The sequence below is a fragment of the Stegodyphus dumicola genome, chromosome X2 (assembly GCF_044657685.1).
Source record: "Stegodyphus dumicola isolate Sdum_Otavi_A_Nest chromosome X2, ASM4465768v1".
Taxonomy (NCBI): Eukaryota; Metazoa; Arthropoda; class Arachnida; order Araneae; family Eresidae; genus Stegodyphus; species Stegodyphus dumicola.
The window spans coordinates 65,612,870-65,640,483 of record NC_140781.1 but is presented as its reverse complement, the minus strand read 5'-3'; the positions used below and the strand labels follow the sequence as shown (position 1 = coordinate 65,640,483).

Below are 27,614 nucleotides of genomic sequence, written 5' to 3'. Positions count from 1 at the left end.
GCACATGTTTGAGAACATCCGCCCTTCCAACATACGAAATCGAAAAATCGCAATGACAGGCGGTACACATCGCAAATTTATTACATTTCCTTGAGGAAATAATGGAAGGAAAGTCAACTGTGTACGATTTTTGAAACGTACACGAGTATTTCACCTTTCTCGCAGACGTAACAAAAGATGATAATTTCTAAAACTATTTCCCTCAGGCACGTGTACTCACACAACTCAAGACAAAATGAACGAAATAACTAAAAAGAACGTCCAAATAACAACTTGCTTTGTCCTCATTGGCTAATATATGCCAGCTGACACGCAGTGGAGCTCAAAGCCCATTGGAGAACTGGAGAATGACGTTTCTGGATACGTATAATGCTCTCACTTACAAAGCAGAAGCTATCTGATTCGCAAGGTTTTGTTTTAGATATAATGTAGAGAAAATTCAATTGCTTTCAGACGTCCAAAAGCACTTTTTTTATACATATAACAAAGTATTAAGCCAAGTTGCATAAAAATCGTGAGAAATTTTAAGAATAAGAAAAAGTCGGGAGAAATATATTGTAAATCGGGTTGGCGGGAGAGCGGTCGAAAATCGGGAGTCTCCCGCCTAAATCGGGAGAGTTGGCAACTCTGCAATATACTATATAATTTATCGAATCTAAAAAAATACTCTTCAGTTCAGAATAAACATAGTATCTCACATAAATAACTACGATATTAATAACAAATTTCACAATACCTGCATATTTTTTAAGTTGAACTCTACATTTATACATTCCCTTCACAACTGTTTTGAAGCAGTAGGAAACATTTTGGGTCATTGGGTTCAAAATATAAATTTTAACAGATCTATAAAATAATCAGACTAACTGAGAAAACAGCACTAAGCACGGGTCAAAAATACGCACACACACAAAAACAAAATATTTAACAAACTGCTAATCATTTTGTTAATGCCAAAAACTGACATTAATGAATTACAATTAAGCACTCAAGTAACATTTGACAAAGAAACGGGATGGACATATGAAGAATTGACTTATGAAGAAACGGGATGGACATATGAAGATATGTAAGAGATGCGGCTAATATTATTTGCTACAGATGGGAAAAAACCATGAGAATATCATGATACAGCTTACTCATTCAGTTCCTAGGAATCTTCAGACAAATTAACAGTGTACCTAGATCACAGGCACTCAGCCACCAATGGGTCAAAATTTACATCCGGATTATTTGTTACATACCATTAGCTGTTTACTAAATTTAGCAAATCAGTGATACTTGTTTTTATAGAAGAAAAGAAGAGATATTCATTATAATGCAAACTGATTCACTTCATAATACAGTACCTTTAAATTTTTCTTTTAGCCATCTGGCTAACTGGAAATTAGACTCAATGAAATATAACCAAATCAGGATAAAAATTCTTACATTGAGCAAATAAAAAAGAATATGTAAAAATGTGTTTTTCTTGGCTAAGCATATGAATGCTTTATACTATAGTGTAATGAATGGGGGGAATAAAATTCATTAACCACCTCATTCCATTGCTAGGAAATGATAAAATACGTAGTAGTGATAGAAAGTCTTCTAGCAAAACAAATTTCCTTTGCTCCATGACACCTAATTTCATAGCATATTTCAAGTGAACTAATAATGCACTTTCTATACAAATAGTTGAGCATGAGAATATTTTAATGTGTTAACTGTAACAAAAGTTTAAGGATTAATAGTGCTTTGTTGACATTAGTATTTTTTACAAACACTTTTAAGGGCTAAGGTAAACAAGGTTATCTAAAACTTTTTAAAACATATCACACTGTAAGCATTTGGAATCATTATATGAAGCAGTGGAAACCAATCTGCAATAAATCAATATGCAGACAACAATGAAAGCTTTAATAAAGCCCGAAACTATAATCAAAGTGTGGTCATTTATCAATTGTAGCTACAAAGCAAAGCATACACGTAACAAACGTTTTGGCTGTAAATCAGTTGCAAACTGTCTCAGCAAAAAATTTAAAGACTTCATTAACTTGCATTTCAAATTATTAATGACAAGCATGTAATGTACACTTACCATTAATAAGGTTACGGAATAGCATGCAGAAGTCATTTGTATTAGAGAAAGCATGTTTTTGTGGCACACTTTCCAAGGGAAACTGCCCTGCATTCACATTATACATGAGAGAAATCATATAATATATAAACATGGGAGAAATCATATAAACACCCATACAGCCAGCCTGGGATTTGAATATACTGAATATTAATATTAAAACTTTCTTTTTCACCATATTACGGTCACAAAGACCTGTTCTAGTGTCTGAATAACTGCATGTTAGAAAATATATAATAACTTTTTATTATATCCATGACATCAGTACATCCTTTACATGATTTATATTTTATGTGTTACATTTAATTTTTGTTACAGAAATTTTTTTATAAAACCAGGTATGTATTTTTTTAAGAGATATACAAAACAATGCATGTCTGTAACTTAGAAGCAATTACAGGGAATTTTAAATAACTGGTCAAACACTAATTATTTAGCTGCAAACGATTGTAATGACTTGAATTGTAGTCTGGATAATGATTCAGAAATATCTGTATCCTAGGAAAGCGATGTATAGGAAGCACTGTCAATTACCGTAAAAAATTTTATGGATAAAATTATTTCAAAAGACTAGCCCATAAGATAGCTTGTGCTGTAAGAGCAATATGTTGATTCAGTTGCCAAGTAACTTAAAAAATGACAAAACTTATAAAAATCTGAACCTGAAGAAGTGTGGAACTACCATTTCAACAGAGAGATCATCCATATTGCAATCTGCACAACTCAAAAGATACAAGCAATGAAAATTATTTATTGTAATGATGATATATCTGAACTGAGGGACAAAAATTCTGCTAAAAGGTAAACTTTTTAACATTATATTATAATTTTTAAATTACATTATGAAGATGTAGCTTTTTCATTTTCCACTGATAGAAAGGGGCATGAGAGTTTTCATTGCATTAATGCTTAGAGTGGTCTATTTGATTTGACTTAACTGCTTGTGCTTTCATAATTTTAAAACAAGATTGAAAAGATTAACATATGACAACTTAGCTGTTCAAAATTTTCAATTAAAAAAAAAACTAAACTATGTGTAATCAATATATAAATGAAATTTGTGTCAATTTAGAGACTATGGAAATTTAAGAGGTATATGCCTTAAAAAATGCAAAATAAAGACATTATGCTTTTGTGAAGCTTGAAACAATTATATATTAATTGGAAGTGTTTATATAGGTAAAAGGTTATAATTATTATGAATTTTAACAAGAAGAAAAGAAACCTTTAAAGCTCACACAAGCAGTCTTCCATTTAGTTAAACCTATACAATATTCTCATTAAAAAAATAATTGCAAGTAACTGGTTCCCATTCACAAAAAAATTCTTAAGCTTTATTGTGCAAGGAGAAAATAGTACAATGCTGCTCAAATACATGCATTAAAAATCTTTCAATTTTGTCATTTATTTCCAAAAAAAGAAAATTTGTTATTATACTGGTGTCTATGCATCATCCAGCAAAATATGATGAAAAATCCAGACATGATTGCCATGAATGATTTAACTTGACAAAAAGTGTTCCATTTATTCCTGCAGTCACTGCATTCAATGCTGACCAATGATTCTTTTTACAAAATACATGGTATGAGTGCAACAAGCACGTTTATTCTACACCAGTCGTTTCCTAAAGCTTCCTCAGCTGGTGAATTTTCATGTTGATTTTAGCAAAGATATTAGTTCAGCCTAATATGTAACAAACTGCATTGACACAGTCACCTAAAGAATTAAGACTTACAAATTCAGCCTTTTCAGGAATTCCTCCATGATTTAAGCAAAATTTTGATCTTGTAAGAAAAAGATTTCAAATATACCTTTCTAGTAAGATATACAGGGTGATTATAATTAAAGTTTAAGTTTCAAAACGCTATAAAAAAAGAACCACTCATGAAAATGACGTCAAATTTGAAAGGAATGTTATTGAAGAAGGTGGAAAGCGTATGGCAAAAGAAAAAATTTAGTTTCAAAAGTTAGCAACAGATGGCGCTGCAAGCGGAAAAAGACGTAAATTAAAATGTTAGTTAAATTTCAGTGTTATAAAGCCGTCAGGTACCAGGCTGTTCCTCATTTTGCGTCTCAGACGTTTGCCATGGGTGTTTCACTGCAGGACCGCGCTCTGCTGGTAAAGCTGTATTACAAGAATGATGATTGTGCAATAGTAGCTTTGCAAAAATTCAGGACACTGAAGGGTATAAAAGAAGGCATTGGTCCAATGAGTGTCGTAGGTCTAAAGAAAATGATGCAAAAATTCGAAACGACAGGTTCGTTTGATGTGCAATCTGCTAGAGGGAGAAAACGAGTGCATTCGACGGTAGTTGAAGAAGTGGCCCCAGCATTACAGGAGGGGTTGGCCAGTGGTGTGCAACCGTGCAGTGCACGAGGAATTGCCCGAACATTGGACAGGCCTACGAGCACGGTGCTGAAAATTGTACGAAACATCCTGCAATGCTATCCGTACAAAATTGGCTATGTGCAGGAGTTGCTTCCGTCTGACCTGACAGCTAGGGAGGCGTTTGCGTTAGAATTCCTGGCTCGCATGGAAGTGGATAATGAATGGCCGTGGAAAATTTTGTGGACAGATGAAGCCCATTTTTATCTGACACGATACGTGAATACCCAGAATTGTCGAATACGGGCAACAGAAAATCCATTGGCAACGCACCCCGTACCACTTCATTCTGAAAAGGTCACGGTATGGTGTGGCTTTATGGCATCATTCATCCTACAACCATATTTTTTCGAGCAGACGGGTGCTTCCGGTCCTGTTACCGCAACCGTCACTGGTCAGAGGTATGCGTCTCTTTTGCGCAACCACGTGATTCCAGCTCTGCAACAGCATGGATGTGTGGATGAAATCATTTTTATGCAAGATGGCGCTCCTCTGCACATTGCACATCCCGTGAAGCAGCTGCTGAGGCGCCATTTCGGAACGCTCGAATTATCAGCCGTCATTTCCCTACAGCCTGGCCGTCCCGATCGCCTGATCTTACTCCGTGTGATTTCTGGCTGTGGGGATATCTGAAGGATGTTGTGTTCCGTGCTCCAATTGCAAATTAGCGGAATTAAAGGCACGCATTTCACAACACATTCTGAACATCACCCCGGAGACACTGCAATCCGTTGTGGAACATGCTGTTTGTCGCTTTCAACTTGTTGCACACAATGGTGGACACCATATTGAACATGTTTTGCGCCAGTCTCGCGACAGTTCCGAACTTCTTTGATGAATGGTTCTTATGCGGTACGTCGCCGCAAAACTCTTGAAACCGATTTGTCCCTTTCGATGTGATATGTACAGTCATGCAAATAAAATAATTCAACAATTCTAATTTATCAATACGTTTTAATGTGTAACTTCCACCTTAGCCGTTGTTTTACGAATAATTTCTCGTCGTGATTCTGCCGCTTACACCGCCATCTGTGGCTAACTTTCGAAACTAAATTTTTTCTTCTGCCATACGCTTTCCGCCTTCTTCAATAACATTCCTTTCAAATTTCACATCATTTTCATCAGTGGTTCTTTTTTTATAGCGTTTTTAAACTTAAACTTTAATTATAATCACCCTGTATATGCATTACAAATGCTTCATTAGCAAGAATCCTCTCTGCACAGAGTGCATCAAAAAAGTAAGCAAATATTGCAATGTTGACTGAAGGACAGTAAACATGAGTTTCCGCATATTTTTCATGAATGCATACTATTTTTAACATATTATTTCTTCAAAATTGATAGCATTTGTCCATAAAAGTATAATTTTAAGTTTTAACATTTGGCAACATTGGTATCTTTTTGATTGTAAGACACTGAGTTAAAATATATCTGGTATTTAGATATTATTATGGTTTCGAAGCATGTGGTAAAGCTTGTTGTAATAAATCTTATCTAATAAAGTTTTCTTTTACATATTACCGTAATGTGGGGGTTTTTTTTAGAATCAAACGATTCTTAGAAAATATAATTTATTTGACTACTTTCACCAACATTTGTAGCAGAACATGGCTGTCGCTTTGCTGACAAACTTTCACATAGAAGATTGAACACACATAGAACTTTTACATAGAACATTTAGGCTTAAGAATATTGTTAATTTCATTCAGAGATAAATTTGATTTATATTATAATTAGTGACTATAAATTAGAAAATATTGATATAACATGATAAATTTGACTCACACAGAAAAATTAACTGATGATAATTACTTATATAGGTGAATAGAATCGAAAGTGAATTAAGCAGTTTGAAAATACAGAGAACTGTGATAGAAGCTGATGAGCCACCAAAGCCACATAAAAGAGATGATGTTAATAATGAAAATGAAATAAAAATTTGGGAAATATGGGTGGAAATAATGTGATAGCAAGAAATTAATTAATCAAACTATGACAGCTTCAAAAGCAATAAAATATGTGAATGAAAAGATTTCAAAGAAGCTACAGTCAAAAGTCGTTAATCCGGACTCGTCGGGACTTCGGCGATTCCGGATTATCGATTTTTCCGGATTATAGATCATCAGTTTAAATCTCGTAAGATGGCATGCAGAAATTCTAAAATTAAAAATATGAAACCATAATTTATGAAATAAAGAACAATTATGATCTAAAGGGTATCAAAATTTACAAAAAAAAAAAAAAAAAAAAAAGCTTAATATTTATTTGTTTACTTTATTAAACATTTCTTTCAATGTAAGATGTTTAAGTTGCTTCGTTTTATGTGATAATACTTTCTCTTTAATTCTATAAACAAACATAATTTCTTGTTCAGTTATAAAGTTCCGCTGTTCAAGTCCTATAATTGCGGTGTCGAGAATACCGACTAATTTGTCAATCGAAATTGTTTCATTTTCAATAACGTCTGCGTCACTTTCTTCACTATCGGAAGCGATATTTTCTGGATCTAGAAATATACTACAGATTTCGCTGTCCATTAATTGATTGATGATTGGGGCATTGTTGTCGCAATGAAAAACTTCTCTTATATCATCTTCATTTATTACCGTTTCTCCACATTTCTTTACAAAATCCAATAACTGAAAAATTTCACCTTTAGTTTGCGATGGCCGAAAACCTTCAAATTTGTGGCTATCATCTTCATCCTCCTCACCATGAAATATGGTAGATGGGCATAAATTATGCCAAGCATTTTTTAACGTACTTGGAGACACATCCTCCCACGATCTTGCGATGCTCCACACGGCAGATTTTATGCTAAAAAATTTCAAAAATTCTTGAATAGTCTTGCCACTGTTCAAGAAATTTAACATAGATTTTAAAAATGCTGCTTTATATTTGCATTTCAGCGTGTGCACTATTCCCATATCCATAGGCTGAATGATAGACATACAATTTGGAGGGAAGAATAACACGGATACATTATCTTTCACTAAAACTTTTAAGTGAAGTATGCGCTGAACAGTTATCAACAATCAGAACTATTTTTGAGTCATCAGGTAAACCAACCGAATTCAAACGTCGCCAAGCCTCGGGTATAAAATGATTTTGAAACCAATCATTGATCAACACTTGTGTCATCCATGCTCTTTTATTTGCGCGATATATAACAGGGAAAATCGTTACTCCTTTAAACGCTCGAGGTTGTGCATGTTTTCCAATTATGAAAAGTTTGCATGTGTGCGTTCCTGCAGCATTTGTGCATGCTAAAATTGTTAGTCTCGCTTTGGAATCTTTGACACCAGTTAGAGCCTTTTCTGTAGAGGTTGCCAAGGTATTTCGCGGTACATATTGCCAGAAAAGACCAGTTTCATCAGCATTGTAAATTTGTTCTGCAGATAATTGTTCACTAGTAATGAATTCAATGATTTCATCTGCAAATTGTTCAGCAGCTTCAGTATCAGCTGAAGATTTTTCACCAGAAATTTTTAATTGTCTTATACCATGGCGATTTTTAAATTTTGTTAACCAACCTGTCGAATATGTGCATTCTTCGTTTAAGTTCATTTTTTCATGAAATATTTTGGCTTGAGCCATTACCACTAGACCTGTCAATGGCATGCCCTCGCTGCCACGCTGTCTGACCCATTCAATCATCACTCTGTCATTATCGTCACTTTTAGCATGACGAACCCTTTTTCTGTTATTCATTGCAAGTGGGGTGTCAGAATCCACAAAAAAATCACAAAGTTCCTTTTTCTTTTTGCTAATGTCATATACAGTTGACTTTCCAATGTTATATTCCTTGCATAATTTTGAGACGGATATGCCTTTATCCATTTTTTGCAGCAATTTCACTTTTTGTTTGATGGACATCGGAACATACTTTCGTTTTGTAGATACTTTTTGAGCTCCAGCATCGGAAATTCTACTTGACATAATCGAAAGTTCAAGTTTACTTTTATAAAATTGTTCTTACAGTCTGCAAAAAAATAATAAGCACGATCCAATTCGAAAATTAAGGAACAACGCAATCATCAACATTAACTGAAATAGATAATTAGATAATTTTAGCTTACACCGTTCGGTATACATTAAACACGCAGGCGAAAACATATTCTGCGCTTGCACACACGCATATACTCAGTCGTCAAGGTCTTACGCGCAAGCGTAAAACGCCTGTGCGCATGTGCCAACGCGGCGCATGCGCAGAAAGTTTTCAGCTTTGAGGTCCGGATTATGGGTGTCCGAATTAACGACGTTTCACTGTATGGTGGAAAATAGAAATGAAATGGTGACAAAGACAGAAAATATTCAAACCAAATATAGAACAGAATTAGCTCAACAGAAAATGAGGCAAAATGAATTTATAGCTGATTACATGAATAAGAGCTGTAAATCCGTAAAGTAAAAGTATTCAAATGAGAGATGAAATAAAAGATACAGTTTTAATTTTATTTCATATTAGAAGGATTTAGGCATAATTTTGAATTTGATGGCAAAATTATTAGAAATAACAGAAAAAACCATATAGCTAGAATCAGACAAGCAATAAAAGAAACTGATGTAATAAAATAAACAGAAACAAAACAAAATAGAAGTAGGTTCTAAAACGAAAGAAAACTGGATAAAATCGAAATATCATTAAAGAAAAGGCTTTATTTGTGGAAAATTAGATCATTTTATATAAGAATGTTGCAACAATAATAATATAAAGTGCTTTATGTGTTAGTTTTATACTTTATACACTTTATGTGTTTATAGTTATGGAAAGTTCGGCCACAAACCAACTGAATGCAAAATGAAAGCCAAACAAGAACACAGAAAGCAGAGAAATATAATAAATAAAACTTATTGAATGTCGAACAAAGATGATGAAGGGAATGAAATAAAAGAACTAGACAACAGAAAAATTAAATGGATTATAGATTGAGAAGCCACATCTCACGGCAACAACTAAAGAAATATTTGCTAGTTTTAAAGATGAAGAATGACAAATAATGACAGATGAAAAAGGAGGCATCATCAAATCTGTTAGTATAGGTGCAAAGTGCAAATGTGAATGCAAAGTGATAGAAATAAGAGTATTTTGAGAGTAGAAAATGTTTTGAAAATACCGAATTTAAGTGAAAAATCTACTGACAGTTTTAAAAATTGTAGATCATGATTTAAAGTAATTTTTAACAAAACTAAAGCAAATGACCAATAAACTTAAAAATATTCTATATACAGCTAGCTAACAGAAATGGAAATAAATTTGAAGCTGAAGAATATATAATTGAAGAAACTAAAATTCGTAATGTTAGGGATGTACTATGATATCACAGACTAGGTCGTCTAAATTATCAGACTCACAGAAGTGGGAAAAAAACCCTCACTGGTCCCTGCATTAGAAAATGAAAAAATTTTCCAAAAACAACTGTGAACCTTATACATTAGAAATAATGACATGGATATCTTATAAAAGTGTGACATTTAAGCAATCTGAATATATTTATGACATATATCGTTGGACGAATTGAGAAATCAAGCGGAAGCTATTTTTTAACAGTGGTAGATGATTACAGCAACTACATATTTATGATAATAATTGAGAAAAACAGTGAAACTGCAGAATCTTTAATCAAGCTGATGACCCAAGAAGACAAACAGCAAAGAAATTAAAAAGAATTCCCAGTGATAATGGTAGTGAATTCTTAGCTAAAAGTATAATTAAAAAAAAAAAGGGGGAATTAAACATGAACTTACAACCCCTTATGCTGCAAAAAATAATGGGAAAGCTAAACTTTTCAATCAGACTCTAAACTGAAACTGCCAGAGCTATGTTAATTGATGCAGAATTACCAATACAATTTTGGACTGAGAGTGTTAAAACAGCTGCACACATGCATAACAGGAGTCACAAAAAATGGCAATACTCAACAAAACAATAATGAGGAGGAAGTGAGCAGCTCCTGTTGGTCAAAAAAATTGGAGTCCCCTGGGCAAAGTCCAAGGAAAGAAGTGCCTTTGCCTGCAGGTCTTAGCTGAGCATAATGGAACATCCTTCATGCCTTGGGCAACCCTTCCAGGAGATTAGTGTTCCGACGTACTTCGCCCATTCCGCCCAGGTACATCCCCTTGCCGGCTAAGAGCACAGTTTGAGGTGACCAGTAGAACTTGAGAGGGGCATCTACAGTCTCATAATAAGCTAAAACACCTGAAAAATCTTTCAGTGCAACATAAATGTACTCTCATCAAGAGCTACTAGAGTGTACAAGTTATAGCAATCCAAGAAACGAAGTTAACTATGACTTCAAACTTGAAAATTAAAGGTTACAACATTTATCGACTTGACATAGCCTCCAGGAGAGGAGGGGGGTCTGACGTTTCTGATCAGAGGTATCAACTGCAAGAGCATTGATTTTTGTGACTCCTAGTTCTGACCTTGAAATTCAGGGCATAGTTGTCACATGGAGAGGCAAACTCTTTCATATCTACAATCTATACCACCCCCTTACCAATCTTGACTTCCTAAAAGACTTTTGACTTTCATTGGCTCTAAAAGACAACACACTCATTTTAGGTGACCTCAATGCCAAACATCTCTTCTGGGGCTGTTCCTCAAGCAATGGCAGAGGAGAAGAATTGCTGTATTTAATAGATGTTTATGATATTCAATGACGGTACCCCTACCCATGCTTTCTATAGTTATAATACCACAGAGGCATTAGACATTTCACTTGTCAATTCAAACATCCATCAATTATGCAAATGGACTGTGATAGACTTTATTGGCAGTGACCACCTACCTATTTTATTTAATATAAGGGAAATTGTATAAAATGTAACATATTTTTGCAGTGAAAAAGCTTTTCTTATTTTAAATTCTTTAAAAAGGCTGCAACTGCAGCAAGTTTATAAAATATGCTTTAGTAATAGTCTCTAAATTTATAACATTTAAAAAATAAGAACTATCTCACAAACTGCACAAAAGCAGATAAGCAAAAAATTTTAACTGCAACACTTAAATTAAGCTGCTTTTAATTAAAATAGTGCTAAATATTCTTTAAATACAAAATATAACTTACTTAAAACGATAAAAACCAGGTATTAAATTCTTTAATTGCAAAGTAGGAGTTTCATTAAGTTGGACAGAGTATCCTATAGGCACTTCTAACACTTCCCATTGATATTTCGCTATCTTATCATCATCTGTGCTAACTATAAAATTAATTACATACCATTCATATTATAAAAAAGATTTAAAAAACATCCTAGTAAATTACAAAAAGCTACTAAATGCATTATAAATTTAAAACATAAGTAATAATGTGAAAAAAATAACCAAGAGTTATATATAAGTTACTTAATTAATTTTATTTAATTTTTTACAGCAGCATATATACTCGTAGGCAAAATTACAAGAATTTGCAGATTATGTAAAATTTCTGAAAAATGGACACATGTCAATGAAATTTGATATAAATGTACATTTATCACAGAAAAAAAGATGTGCCATTCAAAAGTCATGTATGCATGATTATCAGCAAAGTTCATTGTGCAAGGATGTCCAAAATCCACACTCTGCTATCGAAATGAATATGAGTCTAATTTGGGGTATGGTCCTCTCTCACAGACATATCGTGTAGGGTGACGGCATACTGGGTAGGAGGCAGTTGAGAAGCCCTGTGGCAATTCATCCCATTCCCACAGCAAGACAGTTTTCAACTCCGGGATAGTTCTTGGGAAGGGATGGCAAGATGAAACTGCATTCCCAAGTGTGTCTCAGATATGCTGTATAGAGTTGAAGTCACAAGATCCAGCTGTCAATCCATGCCCTGAATATCCTCACTCTCCATGTAATTGTTGACCAGTTAAGCCTTATGTGGACAAGCATTGTCATCAATTAGCAGGCATCCAGGACCATCTGTGCCCCTGAAAAGTTGAACATAGGCTCTAAGATCTCCTCTCTATACCTCATAGCATTCAGGAAGCCATTGTCAAACACATGCAAGAATGAGCAACCATCCAACATAATGCCTGCTCAAAACATTGCACCTCTGCCATTTTAATGATCTTTTTCCTTGATGAGAGAGGAAAGATATTATATTCCCAGCTCTTCACAGATACAGGTATGTCAAGAATCAGTGTCCAGGGTGAATCTTGATTCATCTGTAAAAACCACACGGTACTCCGGTCCAAGGCACATGCTGTCTGTACCATGCTAAATGTGCTTTCTAGTGTGATGCAGTGGCCGGGATGCACACATCTGGTCTTCTGGCATACAGCTTTATCTCATGGAGCCTTCAAGCAACTGTACAATATGAAATTTGAGTTCAGGTAGCATCATACAACTCACATGAGAGTTGTGAAGCTGTGTCGCAACTGAAAATGCCAAATAACCATCATCATTTGTCACTTTGGATCTTGGCCAACCTTGTCCAAGTCTTCTCAATATGGATCCAGTGTTCTGAAACTATTTCCACAAATTGCAGATGACACTGAGCATTACACCGAGCTTTGTAGCCAGCTGTGCTTGTGATTGGCCTGCCTCCAATCTAACAACATTTCTCTCTCTCATTCTATCATACATATGTTTGTTGCTACTGAATACCTCCGATACCTTACAAGATTTACCCAAATCTTGCGAGAAACATGGCGAGTGTCATCAAGAAGTACCAGCATACAAATCCTCGGAAACTCCTCCATGCACATATCCTTTTCAAATCACAGCTCCGCGCACACGAACTTGTACAGTTATGTATTCGACTTTGAATATTTGCATAATTTTTTGATGGCATAGTCAGTATCTTTGGTTCAATAAGTTTTGTAAAAACAGATAACAAGTGTACATAAGAACAAAACATTCAAAAGCTGCAGTTTGTAACAGTACATTTCAAAACATATAAATGTCAAGAAGTAAGTTTTAAGGCACTGTCCGAGAGCAGAAACAATTTTTAAGAGAAATAAAGCATATAATCATCAAAATAAAAATATAATATGGTACATAACACGCAGGTACTTTAAACAATTTTCCGATTTTCAAGTAAGAGATTTATAAAAGCTGATTCTATGATGATAACAAGTTTATAATAACTATCTAATCAGGGTAGTTTCAGAAAAAAAAAAATTAAATTTGCAAGCAAAACGAACAGAGGTTCTGTTATATCCATTTACAAGTACCTAGAAGAACAATAATTTTAAATTAGAAACATATATTAAAAAATATACAAGTTTAAAACTAATGTAAAGGAAATAACCCAGCTTAATGAATTTGAAGCAGATTTAAAAAAAAAATTGAAAAATGGTTGAAAGATACAAATTGATGTAAATAAATTGAGTTGAACAGCAGTACTTGACAGTCTTATCATCTGCTGATGGACCAAAGTAATTAATTTGAAATAACTAACACAGTAACTTAACATTATATTTAAATGCAAATTGTTTCAGTAAATTTATTTGTAACATTAACAATATAAAGCATACTTTTAATTTTAATTGGCAATATCTCCCTAATTCATTTTAATTTGGGTATTCCTCCTTTTTGTTTTAAAAATAGTGATTGCTGATAATAAACTTCTATGGACTGCATCATTTCAAAACTAAGTCACCAACAGATGATTTTTACATAACACAGGTAATTTAAATAGTTCTGAACTGAAACTCAACTAGCCAATAATAATGTTAGAGCTTTACTAATCAGTCACAATGAGCCAATAATCGAAATTCATGCTGGGAATTATAAAGCTTTGACTATCTCTCACACTTTCTTTCAATACATCAGATTTCCCTGCTTTGCTTTGAGCTAATGCATCATAATTTTCCTCTCTATTTCATCCATTGTATTTATCTTGAGATGTAGATATGGTACAAAAATGTGATGATGACTGGGTGCACATTGCACTCACAATGTTGTGTGAATCACAATGTTCTTCTAAATAATGATTTGAGCCACAAAGAAAGAGCATTTGATAGTCACAAATGCTATGAATGACAGCAACTACACAATTATGCATTTTACATGCCAGCACCACAAATGCTATGAATGACAGCAACTACACAATTATGCATTTTACATGCCAGCACCATTTACAAACTTCGACTATGATTAAAATTATTTGTGTTTTCTCTCGCATCCTAAATTATTACATTTATAAAAGAGCTGACAGGACAGTTTTGTCTTTAAAGTGCATGGGCACTTCAATGGCAGCTCAGCTACAAGATTTAAAAAAAGATGTGTTAATTTCAATTATAAGTCAAGTACTTTTTGTAATACCTGCATACCTTAAATCATTATTTATATATAATGGAAATATTAAAAAGAGAAAAAAGGAAACATAAATACATTCATCAAAATGATTTAATTTGTTAATTTGCTAAAAAATAATTTTACTATACTTTTCTAGTTCAGAAAATTTCATTTAAAAATTTTCTTTCAATTACATACAACATCAAATATATTGATTAAGTATTTTCATCAATAATAAAAATTAGGCTCAGCACTACATTTAAATGGCAAAGTTCATACTGAGTGTTTAACATAAAGATTGCCACAGCAATATTTTATGCTGTTTAAAATGAAAGCTTGCCTTAAAATTGGATAGCCCAATTTTATTCCTCAGTAAAATTATTTGAAACAGCTTCAAGCTTACATCAGCAACAAGATATATACAAGTAATGTCCCAGGTTTACTCTTCATTGGCAGAATACTTTAATTATCAAATACCACATACACTTTAATTATCTAGGATATAATAAGCCGCCCAACCAGTATAGTGGGTAGCATCACTGACTGCTGTGCTGAAGGGCCTGGGTTCGAATCCTGGAGAAGGCATGGATGTTTGTAAATGTATCATATCGGTGCGGCATTGCAGCACTCTAAATATCTGACGAGCCGAAAGTACTGTCGTATGGTTTGGTGGAAGGGGAGAGGGGTGGGAGATCATTGGACCCGTCCCCCCACGGTGCACTCCATCAAAATTGGGCGTGGAACCGAACTAAATTGCACTGTCACCTGAATGATCAAGGCTGTTTACAAAAGCAGGCGTATTCTAGCACACCTTGCCATGAGTAATTTTGTGGGCTTGAGCTGACTGCGTCAGACAAATCAGCACAACCAATAACAGATTTAATAATCTATTATCAATCTAATAATCTAAATATCATTCTAGATTTTATTTGCCTCAAAATTTGGTCTGGAGAAATGTTCATCTACTACTATTAAAGATGTTAGGAAATTGGAGTTTCTCCTTTGTAAGTGCACCGAGCTGAAAAAGTTGAATTATATAATTCCACGGTTGAATTTAAGGAATATGAAGAATGTGGTCCTTCCAATGTAGGTAAGATATTTCTCCCAATACAGTCAAAAGTCGTTAATTTGGGCACCCATAATCCGGACATCAAAGCTACGAACTTTCTGCGCATGCATCACATAAGACCTTTACGGTTTTGCATATGCGTGTGCATTTAATGTATAACGGACGGTATAAGCTAAAATTATCTAATTCAGTTAATGTTGCAGATTACGTAGTTCCTTAATCTTCGAATTGGATCCGGCTTATTATTTTTTGCAGACTGTTAGAGCATTTTTATAAAAGTAAGCTTGAACTTTCGATTATGTCAAATACAATTTCCGATGCTGGAGCTCCCAAAGGATCTACAAAGGGAAAGTATATTTCGATGTCCATCAAACAAAAAGTGGAATTGCTTCAAAAAATGGATAAAGGCATATCCTTTGTTTATCTAACCATTCTGAAATCTGTTTATCAATTTTATACTGCTCTGCGGCGGAGAGGGGGGGGGGGAATGCTGCGGCGCGAAATAAATTGGAAGTTGATCTGTCAGCACTATCCTTATCTTCAGGGCAGATGTTTTTATTTTATTTGGCTTATAATTCCTTACTAAATGTAGTATTTCATCTCGATGTACTCCGTCTTTGATATGATTTAAATCAAATTCCTCGTCATTATAATTTGCTTCCGATAATGAAGAAAGTGACACAGAGGTTATTGAAAACGAAAAAATTTCGATTGACAAATTAGTCGGTATTCTCGACACAGCAATTATAGGACTTGAACAGCGGAACTTTGTAACTGAACAAGAAATTATGTCTGTTTATAGAATTAAAAAGAATGTATTATCACATAAAAAACGAAGCAACTTAAACAACTTACATTGAAAGAAATGTTTAATAAAGTAAACAAATAAATATTAAGCTTTTTTTTTTTTTGTAAATTTTGATACCCTTTAGATCATAATTGTTCTTTATTTCTTAAATTACGGTTTCATATTTTTAATTTTATAATTTCTGCATGCCATCTTACCAGATTTAAACTGATGATCTATAATCCGGAAAAATCGATAATTCGGAATCGCCAAAGTCCTGACGAGTCCGGATTAACGACTTTTGACTGTATTAGTGAAGACTGTGTGTCCTTCTAATGTGCCTTATGAACATGGCCAAGAACTGTGACGTATTTCAGCACGGTGTAGCGATTTCAAGTAATATAGCTGAGGAAAACTAGATTGTAACAGGAATCTATTTACTATGCTACCAACCGCCTGCCTGACTAAATGAACTGTCATTTAGACTCATGATGTACTAGCCAAGTAAATTCATCTATTATTCACGATACGGTTTTACTAATGTGTCACAGTCTGACATGATATGTTATATTTTGTTAAACTCAAGGAAAACAACCATTAAATCTTACATTTTGAACTTACAGCAAGTGTACTTACTCCTTTGGTATGGAACCACATTTTACACTACTGCACATCACTCGCAAGAACCTCTAAAATCAAAACAACAAAAGATATGTTCAACCACCACCATTCAGCTATCCAAATTCACAATATCCAGCATTAAATTAAAATTTGCCAGCAGAATCAAGATCCCAACAAAATCAACAAACAAAATCACCAAAATCAAGCTTCACCTAAAAAATGACAATATTTTAAGCTAAATGTTAGGGTAGAAACTAATAATTTTCCTGCTGTTATAAATACAGGTAGTCATATTAATGTAATTCTTCTAAATTTCATGAACATTATGGTCTTATATATATAGAAGTTTCCAGTAACTAAATAAATTATCATACACAAATGGAAGATATACTGGAAGTAAATATGAGTTATTTTATATTGTAAGTTTGCATTTAAATTATTTATTTTTGTCTTCAATTTGTTTACTTTTTAAAATATCATAAGTAATTACATACGTTTAAGTGAAAATACTGAAAATGAAATGGACCAATTTTATGATGTTGGAAAAAAAAAAAAAAAAAAAAAGATTGAAAATTCTTGTGTAAATGAACAAAACAAAATTTATTGGACAGTTATAGTCATGCGTGCAAAAATTAAATATGATATGGGTTGCATTAATAGTGAACCTCGAAAGGTAATATTAACTTCACAACTTACGATATCATGTACCACCACTCCATAAGGAAAATAATGAAATTAAAAAATTTGATGGGGGATGCCACAACTCCCTTGTATAGCCTATTAAAATACACACATTTTTTGCTGCCCTTCATTTAAACTTATTTTCTCAAATTATTCTAAATTAATTAAGTGATCTCTCAAGGCGAGTTGAAAATGACATCAAAAATTGCAAATTTTGAAATTAAATATCCCGATCAATTTTTGCTGAATAGGAATCAAACTTCTTGTAATTTTATTTTTTCATAATGAGTAAAAAATCTTTCCTAAAAATAATTGTAAGAACCAGGAGACCACACTAAAAGTTAGATTTATTTATTTGTCCAAAATATTTTTCTTTTTAATTTGACATTGCTAAAACATGAATATTTTCAGCATTTAAAACACTTCTGTAATTGGAAATACATAACTAAGGCCAAGTAATGGGGTTGGTGTACACACACACACACACACACACACACACACATATATATATATAATACGTTTAGTATTGCTGACTGCAATGAAAAAAGGAGAGGTGCACAACTAGATATCATAGCAATCTCTTAAAAATTTCAATGCAGTATGGCCAATCATTCTTCAGTTATGCAAGATACATATGTATGTACAGACATCACAAAAAAATCCCTCTTGAATCCATTTTAGACCCTTTTTCGAAAAACGGATCCTTTCTTCTGTTTGTACAAAAGCCTCCAAATGAATTTGGGAAAGGTCAAAAGAGATTTCGATTGAAATAAGGTATCCAAAAAATTTTCGTAATTGTTGTACTTCCTTTATTTCATACAAAAAAAGTAAAAACAAACAGAACTAGTATGTGCAGGTGTCAAATAACCATCATCTAGACCTTATGCTGGACCTGTCACTTTAGTTTATAAGAGGGATGAAAATGCAAAAACTAGATCATGCATTAATTATAGGAAGCTTAACCAAACTACTAAAATAGATTCAGAATCCATACCTAGAACAGATGCAGTACTAGACCAATTGCAAAAGATTTTCTAAATTAGATCTAGCACAAAGGTTATCAATTTTATTTTTATTTATTTATTTATTTTGCCCCACGCACCCTTTCACCATTGTTCGGCAATCATCCTATTTAAATTTAGATTTACTTTTAGTGTGTTTTATAAATTAAGTAAGAAAAAGTTGATAAATACAAAAATCTGTATTTTTTTACATTTATAAACTAAAGCTAAACCTTAAGACACAATAACACGCCGAACAAATACTAATTCAGAAGGTCAAACAACAAAAATCAGCGTTATATTTTCAAAATTTTCACAGGACTAGTTTCGATGGTTTTACCAAACCACCATCCTCAGCTGCAAAACTGCAAATGAACAAGATAGGAAATAATGATTAGATAAGATAAGAAAGCCTAGACAAGATTCTATCTTGTCATTATGCCTATCTTGTTCATTTGCGGTTGTACATTGCTTATTGCTTATTTAATGAAAAGTAAATTAGTTTGTACACACAAACTAATTTACTTTGTTGTTCATTGCTTATTTAATGAAAAGTAAATTAGTTTGTACACACAAATGTTTGCAAGGAGAATTCCCCATTAACTTTCAGCTACAACATTAGAACATTTCTGTTCCTTTATCAAAACCATGCGTAGACAATTATAAAGATCGTCAATATATACCATAGAACAACTTCCATGAAAATATTAAAATTTTTATAAAAGGCATCTATAATTGCTAAACATTCTAATTTGGTAATTCTGCAATTTCTTTCAGAGAGATTTGCTGTCTTTTATTTACATGCTAAGGGTTTAGTTTTACTAATTCAGAAGTCAAACAATAAAAATCAGCGTTATATTTTCAAAATTTTCACAGGACTACCGAACCACCATCCTCAGCTGCAAAACCGCAAATGAACAAGATAGGAAATAACGATTAGATAAGATAAGAAAGCCTAGACAAGATTCTATCTTGTTCATTTGCGGTTGTTCATTGCTTATTTCCTAACTTGTTCATTTGCAGTTTTGCAGCTAAGGATGGTGGTTCGGTAAAACCATCGAAACTAGTTTCGAAGGGAAACTGGCCCGTATACACATTACACATGGGGAAAACCACGAAAACACGCATGGAGCGAGCCCGTTTGCGGGATTCGAACCTCGGACTGAACTAACAGTGTTCAGAGACATTACCACTTGGACGCTGGTGGGCCATTCAATCAAAAAGGAGTGCAACATTAAATAATTGTGGGAAGCAAGAAAACAAGGGTCAATATTTCAGTTTGTGACATTCAATGTGAATAAACATGAGTATTATAAATAAATCTAAATACTGTAATAAAATATTAATTTTGTCAGAAACGTTTTACTAGCATATACCTGCATACCAGATATTTTATTGGTTAAATCAGGTGGGATCCAATTTAAATATGGCTGATGAAAATGAAAGCAAAGAAACTGAAGCTAATGCAAGAACCTCGGCTGTTGCCAGAGTAAGGACCAAAGTTCCTTCTTTTTCGAAAACTAGATCTTGGTTTTGTCAGCTAGAAGCACAATTTAAAAATGTGAAAATAACTGCTAATGAAACAAAGTATGATTACATGAAAAGTTCCATTGAACCTAATATTTTGTGACAAGTATCTCATATTTTACTTAGTCTAGAACACGACAGCAAATATCGAGCAATTAAGGACAGAGTAATTTCATTACATGCAGGCTCAGAGAGTCAAAAAATTATTACTGAATAAACTAGAATTTGGGTAAATAAAAAAATCTGTTGCTGTTCGAGATGCATAATTTAGCAGGCAACAAAGTAGCAGATACTTTTCTAAAGACACTGTAGATCAAGTCTACCTGTTAATATGCACAACATTATACCTGCCAGTGGCAAAGATTTGTCAAAAAGGCAATGATGGCTGATAAAATTTGGGAATTAAACATTTGGAAATGAGTAACCACTAACACTTAGATGATAGAATGAGGTGGTGAATTGTGGGGAGGCTAGAGGCAGGCCAATTGCAAGTCCAGATATGCAGCGAGTTTAGTTTAACTCCATGCATCATGTGTAACCTATGGAAACAGTTCCAGGATACTGGATCTATCAAGAGAAAGCCTGGGCAAGGTTTTCCCAGAGAAGATCACTATTTGCCCATTTTAGCAAGGCGTAACAGAGGGACTACAGCTTCTCAACTCTCTCGGGACCTATATGCAACCACAGGAACCCGTGTAACAAGGGTGACTGAATGAGAGAACATAGTTTGCCAGAAGACTGGCTGTTTGCATCCCACTCAAATCTACGGACAGGAGAGACCAATTAGCATGGTGCAGGCAGCATAGTGTTTAGAGTACAAAGCAATGAGCGACCGTTCTGTTCACCAAAGAGTCCAGTGTTAGCCTAAACACCAATTCTAGCAATACTTTCATATGGAGAGAGCCAGGGACCCACTACCTACGCTCCAATGTGCGGGAAATCAACAATTATGGTGGTGTAATGGTCTGGGCAGGCATCATGTTGGATGGCCGCACACCTCTCTGTGTCTTTGACAGAGGCTCTGAGACTGGCGTGAGGTATAGGGATGAGGTCTTGGAGCCCTATGTTTGCCTTTTCCAGGGTGCAGTGGACCCCGTGTTCATCTTACAGGGCAATGATGCGAGGCCACATACAGCTCTCCTGGTCGACGAGTTTCTTGAGAGTTAGGATATTCACCAGATGGATTGGTCAACCAGGTCTCTAGACCTCAACCCTATAGAGCATGTCTGAGACACTCTGGGGAGGGGAATTGCAACTCATAACTTTGTAATTTTGTTCATAGGAATTGCCATGTACACCTGCTTTTGCTAATAAAAGTTTTTCTAATGTGTCATTACTAATATTGAATCTAAATTTAGTCCTTATTTTAGTAGCAACACTCAAAATCCTGTCATATTTTGCATTACTATGGAACATTGTCAGGATGGCCAGTATTATTCTAAACAGTTCACAGCAATTTAGAATTCCAACAGAATTTATAATTTCAGTTCCAACATCATTATCACGGTCTTTTAAAACTAAATGAAGTACAACTTGAAATGTATTAAAAAAAATATCTTACATCTAAAAAAGGTACATCTGCAACATTAGCATGTGAAATCACTTCATCATTGATTGGATACTTAATGTCTTATGTAATTATACACTTGGCAGAAGTAGCTTTTAATGGGAAATAAAACTTATTTTTATCTCCCTCTGAAAGTTCTTTCGGCACTTAGCCAAACAAAGCAGTCAGAGCAATTAGTTAAAGCCAAACAGTAGCAGCAGTCAGTTGCAAGCAAACAAAGCCCCGAAATTCATACATTCCCGAAATTCAGGGATGAAAATAACCGCTCGAACCAGTGGTGGCCTCTGTTGGAAATTATAGCAAGTAAATTTTCTGGAATGAATAGTTCAATTCATGAAGACTATTTATTCTTTAAGAAATAATGTAGGAGGAACTTAATGTTTTGAAGTTGCATGATTCAATAACAAGGGCATAATATACCACAAATGTAAAATAAGAAATGCATAGATGCAAAGATAAATTTCTGATTCTAAATATATCAATAAATTTCTATCTAAATGAGGAAAGTAAAATTACATACAAAGTAAAGATTTCTTTACAGGTGATGGTTTTAATTTATGTAACTTTCAATTTAATTTTTTTTAAATCTGTGACTCCAGATTTTGTGGGCTATATTTATAATTCAACTATTGTCTTATCTGCAGAAATATATGATAATAGCAATCATATCACTTTTGCATAATGATCGTGACATAAACTGTTCTATGGACTGAAACTCAACCAGCCGATAATAATTTTAGAGCCCTGTTAAGTAGCCAGTCATGATAATTTGAAAATCAAAATTAACATTGGAAACGATAACCTATCTGTCCATCTTCCAAGCCTTCTTTTGAATGCAACAGACACTCCAGCTTTGGTTGTCTGAGCTCTAATGAGTCTCTATTATTTCATCTGTTAACCCCTTAACTGCCGCGGAAAATGTACAAGATTCATTTTCCAGTGCCACGGTTTTTCACACAGGCACGTGTATTTATGCCATGTATTAGGGGGAAAATAAGTGTAAGTTTTACTTTCTAAAACTGTTTACTTTCACAAAATAAAGAATAAAAGAAAAAAATAATGCACAAAATTTAATGTTTTGAGTAAAAGTATGATAAAAAGGTGTAAGTATAATAAAAATTATGTTTTTATAATAAAAAAGATCACTAAAATGGAGTTTTGAGCAATTCATTTTTAGACCAGTAAAGTGTAATATCAGGTTTCAGAGTTATACCTTGTGAAATCAGTATGCCTAAAAAAAAAAACATATATTTCATCTGAACTAGTTGAATGCCACGATTTTGTTCTTGATTTTTCGTTTGCAAGGTGTTGGTTTATATACTCATCAAAACGGTTAGTTTTAGTAACAATATGAAGCATGAGCAGTTCATCAAAAAATAATTCAAAAAAGATAAATGGGTATGAAACATCTATTATATCTTTCTTTATTCCTGGAACCTACTACAAAAAGTATACGAAAACGGAGGACATGGAATAAAAAAAATACGTTTTACTCAAACAACACCAGCCAATACCGCGCAGTTATTACTTTCACCGTTTTAGACACACCCCTCTCTCCAATTTCTCAACACACTTATCTGAAATAGTATCCTCCTTCGCATACTTTGTCAAGGTCATTGTAGTGTTGCATTCCAAAGCTTTGTGAATAATTTTACGGGCAGCAGTGCAAAGCAAATGATAATATTTTGGAAGGGCGTATATATATGCCCGGGGCAGTTTACGCATCGGCTGAGCAATGCGTATATATACGCCCGCGGCAATTAAGGGGTTAACTTAAGAAGTATAAAAGGTAAAAAATGTGATGAAGAATGGGTGCAGAGATTCTGAATCTGCTTATAAAGAATAGCTTTGTCCAAAAATAACGTGTGTTGAATAGACATAAAGGATGCATCTATCTGCAACTATGTAATTATGCATTCTCCATAGCAGCCACATTTAGAACAACAGTTATGATTAAAATTACTTACGTCTTCTCTCACATCCTAAATTTGTACATATAAAGAACATATATATCTGGCTGTAGAAAAAGTATTCCATCTAAAAATGTTCATAATAAAGTTAGGGGGAGGAAACTTGAAAGCAGTACCTTAGTGCGGGTAAGCACAACTCAAATCCATGATTTTCTGCCAATGTTCTGGTAGTTTTTCAAACTCTTTGGCCTAGAAACTTGGTGGCCAGAGTCCAAATCTCAGACACCCTTTGCAGAATGAAAAATAGCACCAGCAAGATCTAGTTGCAGATGTGGAAAAAGATAAAAGTCCAAAGGAGCAAAGGCAGGGCTATATGGTGGGTGTGGCAAAAGACCCCATTCGATTTCATACAGAGTTCAGTTGGTCAATGCAGACACACATGGTCTTCCATTATCTTGATGAATGTTTGCACCAGAACTCAATTCAACATTTTTCCTTAATAGCAGCATCAACACGGACTACCATCTCACTGTACACCTTACTGTCGAGGGTTCTACCTTTTTTTGGATACTCTTTGCGGACAATACCACATAAATCCCACCAGATGCAAAGCATGCTCTTTTTTGTTAGTCTAATTGCACTTTGCAGGGGTGTTTGTGGGACCCCAAAAAATCCCCTGAAACTTTTACGGACTTACTACCGACATTTTGGAGTTTTGAGAAGGGGGGTGGGAGAGAAATGAAAAATTACAATTATGAAGTATTGGATGGTCTAATTATAAAAGTTCAATGAATTACTTTTTTTGCAAAATTAATAACCATAAATTTTCAAACATATAAACTACTACATTTTATGTAAATATTTTAAATTACCTGAATTAATTCCTTAAATAAAAAATTATCTAATTTCTCCTGCTTTTTTTTATTTTCTGATGTTTGTGGGCTTGTCTTTCTTTTGTGGTAAACTTCATAATTGCAGGAAGGTCATCAATTTATAAATACTGGAATGTATTAAATGAAGCATTGGTTTTTTTGTTTCAAATAATTTAATATATGTGTTGAACTCTGGTAATACTGCTGAATATAATGCCATATGCAATAAAGTTTTGTTTTGCATAACAAATAACCCATTTAGTATTCTTTTTTTCCGAGCTAAAGCATCCTTTGTGAGTTGTTGGGAATGCAAGCAAGAATACACCCTTTCAACATTTTTTTTTCTGAGCTGCAGAAATATTTCTTTTATTGTATACAGTTTCAACATAAGAAAAATAATCCCCTTTATCAGTTTTATCCAAGTAGTGAAAATAAAATGCAATAAGAGCATCCCACAGATCTTTGATTCTTTCTAAAACACATAAAATATACACCCACCTATGGTCTGGTCTCTTCAAGGACTTAAGTTTTTTAATGGCAAGGGATTCACAGATTTTGAAATTTTCTCTTTTACTGCAGCTTTTCATATCAAAATAGATGTCAACAAACAAATCTTCTAAGTATCTATCAAAACATGAAGCAAATTTTTTTGCACACTTATTAGCTGTGTGACGTGTCACCATCAATATCTAATAAGTGGGGTACTTTGTTTGATCTTAGTCTGGTTTCAACACCCTTTTTCTTTCCAGGCATGGTGTTACATGAGTCCATTAATACACTAATTAAGTTTGCCCATGGAATATTATTATCTTCAACAGTATTAACAACTGCTTTAAAAACAGTTTCTGAATTGCAAGATTCCATCTTTAGAGATGCAAAATGATGAACTACAACTTCATTTTGATTGTTGTCATAAAACTGCACCAATATTGCCAGTATACTTTCTTGAGCATTGCTAGTACTTTCATCCAAATTTAGAGAAAATGGAGTCTCCTTTAAAGTTTTAATGATATTTTCCTTAATAGTTTTTGCGAGCCCATATTTCATCTTATAACATGCAGTACTCCTGGACATTTCCAACGAGTTTAGTGCCATCTGATCGTGGCTCAACTGTTTGCAGAGTTCAATTAAATTGGGAGCTACATTGACAGAAAGAGAATTCTCGGCGATAAACGAAGTTATTAATACCTCTAGCCGTGCTTTTCTTGTCACTATATCCAATGGCCGAGCATCAGTCTCCAGTAAATCATCCGTATTTTTTGAATTAGCATAATTACTTAAAGTCATTGAATGTCTAATGCACTTTGAATATTTTATGTGCGTCACAGTTTTAGAAGGATTTGTGAAAGCCTTGAATCCTTCCCCACCATACTTCAGCAGTGAGTTACAAAAAACACAATATGCTTGTCCAGCAACATTTATTTTCTTGCACCATGTGCCATGGTATCCCCATTACCATCTCTCTGTTCAATCCAATTCCACCTAAATGCATTCCGGACACCTTCTTCTAATTGTATATCACTATTTATATCGAGAAATTTCATAGTGAAATTCTCTTGCATACATAAATAAAAAAAGATTTCAATAAACGAAACGAAAAATTTACACGTGCATCAATATATGAAACTAAAATTTAAAAAACAGCGGAGAAGAAAAAGTTGAGAAGCGATCAATGACAAATAGCTAATATGGCGAAAAATCCCCCTTCTCTACTTATTGGCGCCACGCCAGGAGAGATAAGACCTTTGAACCCAGAGTCACGTGATCGCACATCTGGTCGAACGAAGTCTCTCCCTTTTTTTTTCTGTCGCGCCTACTTGCCAAATAGAATCCAGAAGAGAATGTCCGAGAACCAGGGGAATGAGTCATAACTCGCAATAAGAAAAGAACAAAAAAGAAGTTTTTTCCCCCTTTTCACGCATTATCACTGCCTTTGGAGAAAGAAAGGAAAAGTTTCACCACACACACTGACCTTGCGTTTTCTGCTTTCAAAGCAAACAAAATTACCCAGATCAAAATAATAATTCATTATTATTCCTACTTCCTTTTGAACGACAATCTCCAGAATTTCCGGGTATCGAAGTTCAAAATCCCCGGAATCCTGGGGTTTCCTCGGAGCACAAACACCCCTGGCTTTGTGATGCTGCCGACAGGCTCCCTGGGCACAGACCAACCCCCTTTTCGGTCTGCGTTGTTGAAGTAAATCCACTTTTCAAACATGATCAAATCCAGAATTTTGTAATTGAGTTGATATTCCAGCAGATTATTGCAGGCCCAAAAATGCCTGTCCTTATCTGCTTGAGCCAGCTGATGTAGCACTCAGTGACTGAATTTGTATGTCAAGTTTATGCGATGCATAGTGCGACTAATGGACATGACACTAATGTATAACTCCTTAGCAAGCTCTTGAATGGTTGCATACTGATCTTCCACAAGTTCTCATGAGCAGGCTTCATGAACACAGTGGGTCGGCCAGAGCGCTCTGCTTCTTGAATGACTTAGTCCTTGTTTTTGAATTTCACTACCATACTTTCACAGAGTCATATGATACAACATTAGTACCTAAAGCAGTACGCATGATTTGGTGACTACTGTACACTGATTTGGTACACATGATAGTTGACTTTTTGCAACAGAACTGGAAGTAAATGATGGTTCTAATCTGGTAGTGAAATAGTGCCATTTCAGACACCTTGTACTTAATGATAATACTTTTTTACAAATTCTACAACACAGTGTTTTAAAACAAGTCTCTTTCTTTCAAATGTGAAATTTTTTTTGACAAAGTATGATTAAACATGCCAATGAAAACTTTTTGCTCAGAAGATATTTGCGGTGGCGGG

At 34.2% G+C, this 27,614-nt stretch overlaps 1 protein-coding gene across 3 annotated transcripts in view; it reads right to left on the bottom strand.

Annotated features, from left to right (window-relative positions):
* Positions 1-27,614, bottom strand: part of LOC118187912 (dyslexia-associated protein KIAA0319-like protein) — a 268,310-nt gene that overhangs the window by 112,661 nt on the left and 128,035 nt on the right. For all 3 annotated transcript variants that reach the window (XM_085809395.1, XM_085809397.1, XM_085809396.1), the window contains one exon: positions 11,576-11,708. In XM_085809395.1, the coding sequence (XP_085665521.1) occupies positions 11,576-11,708 (133 nt within the window). The remainder of the gene's footprint in view (positions 1-11,575; positions 11,709-27,614) is intronic.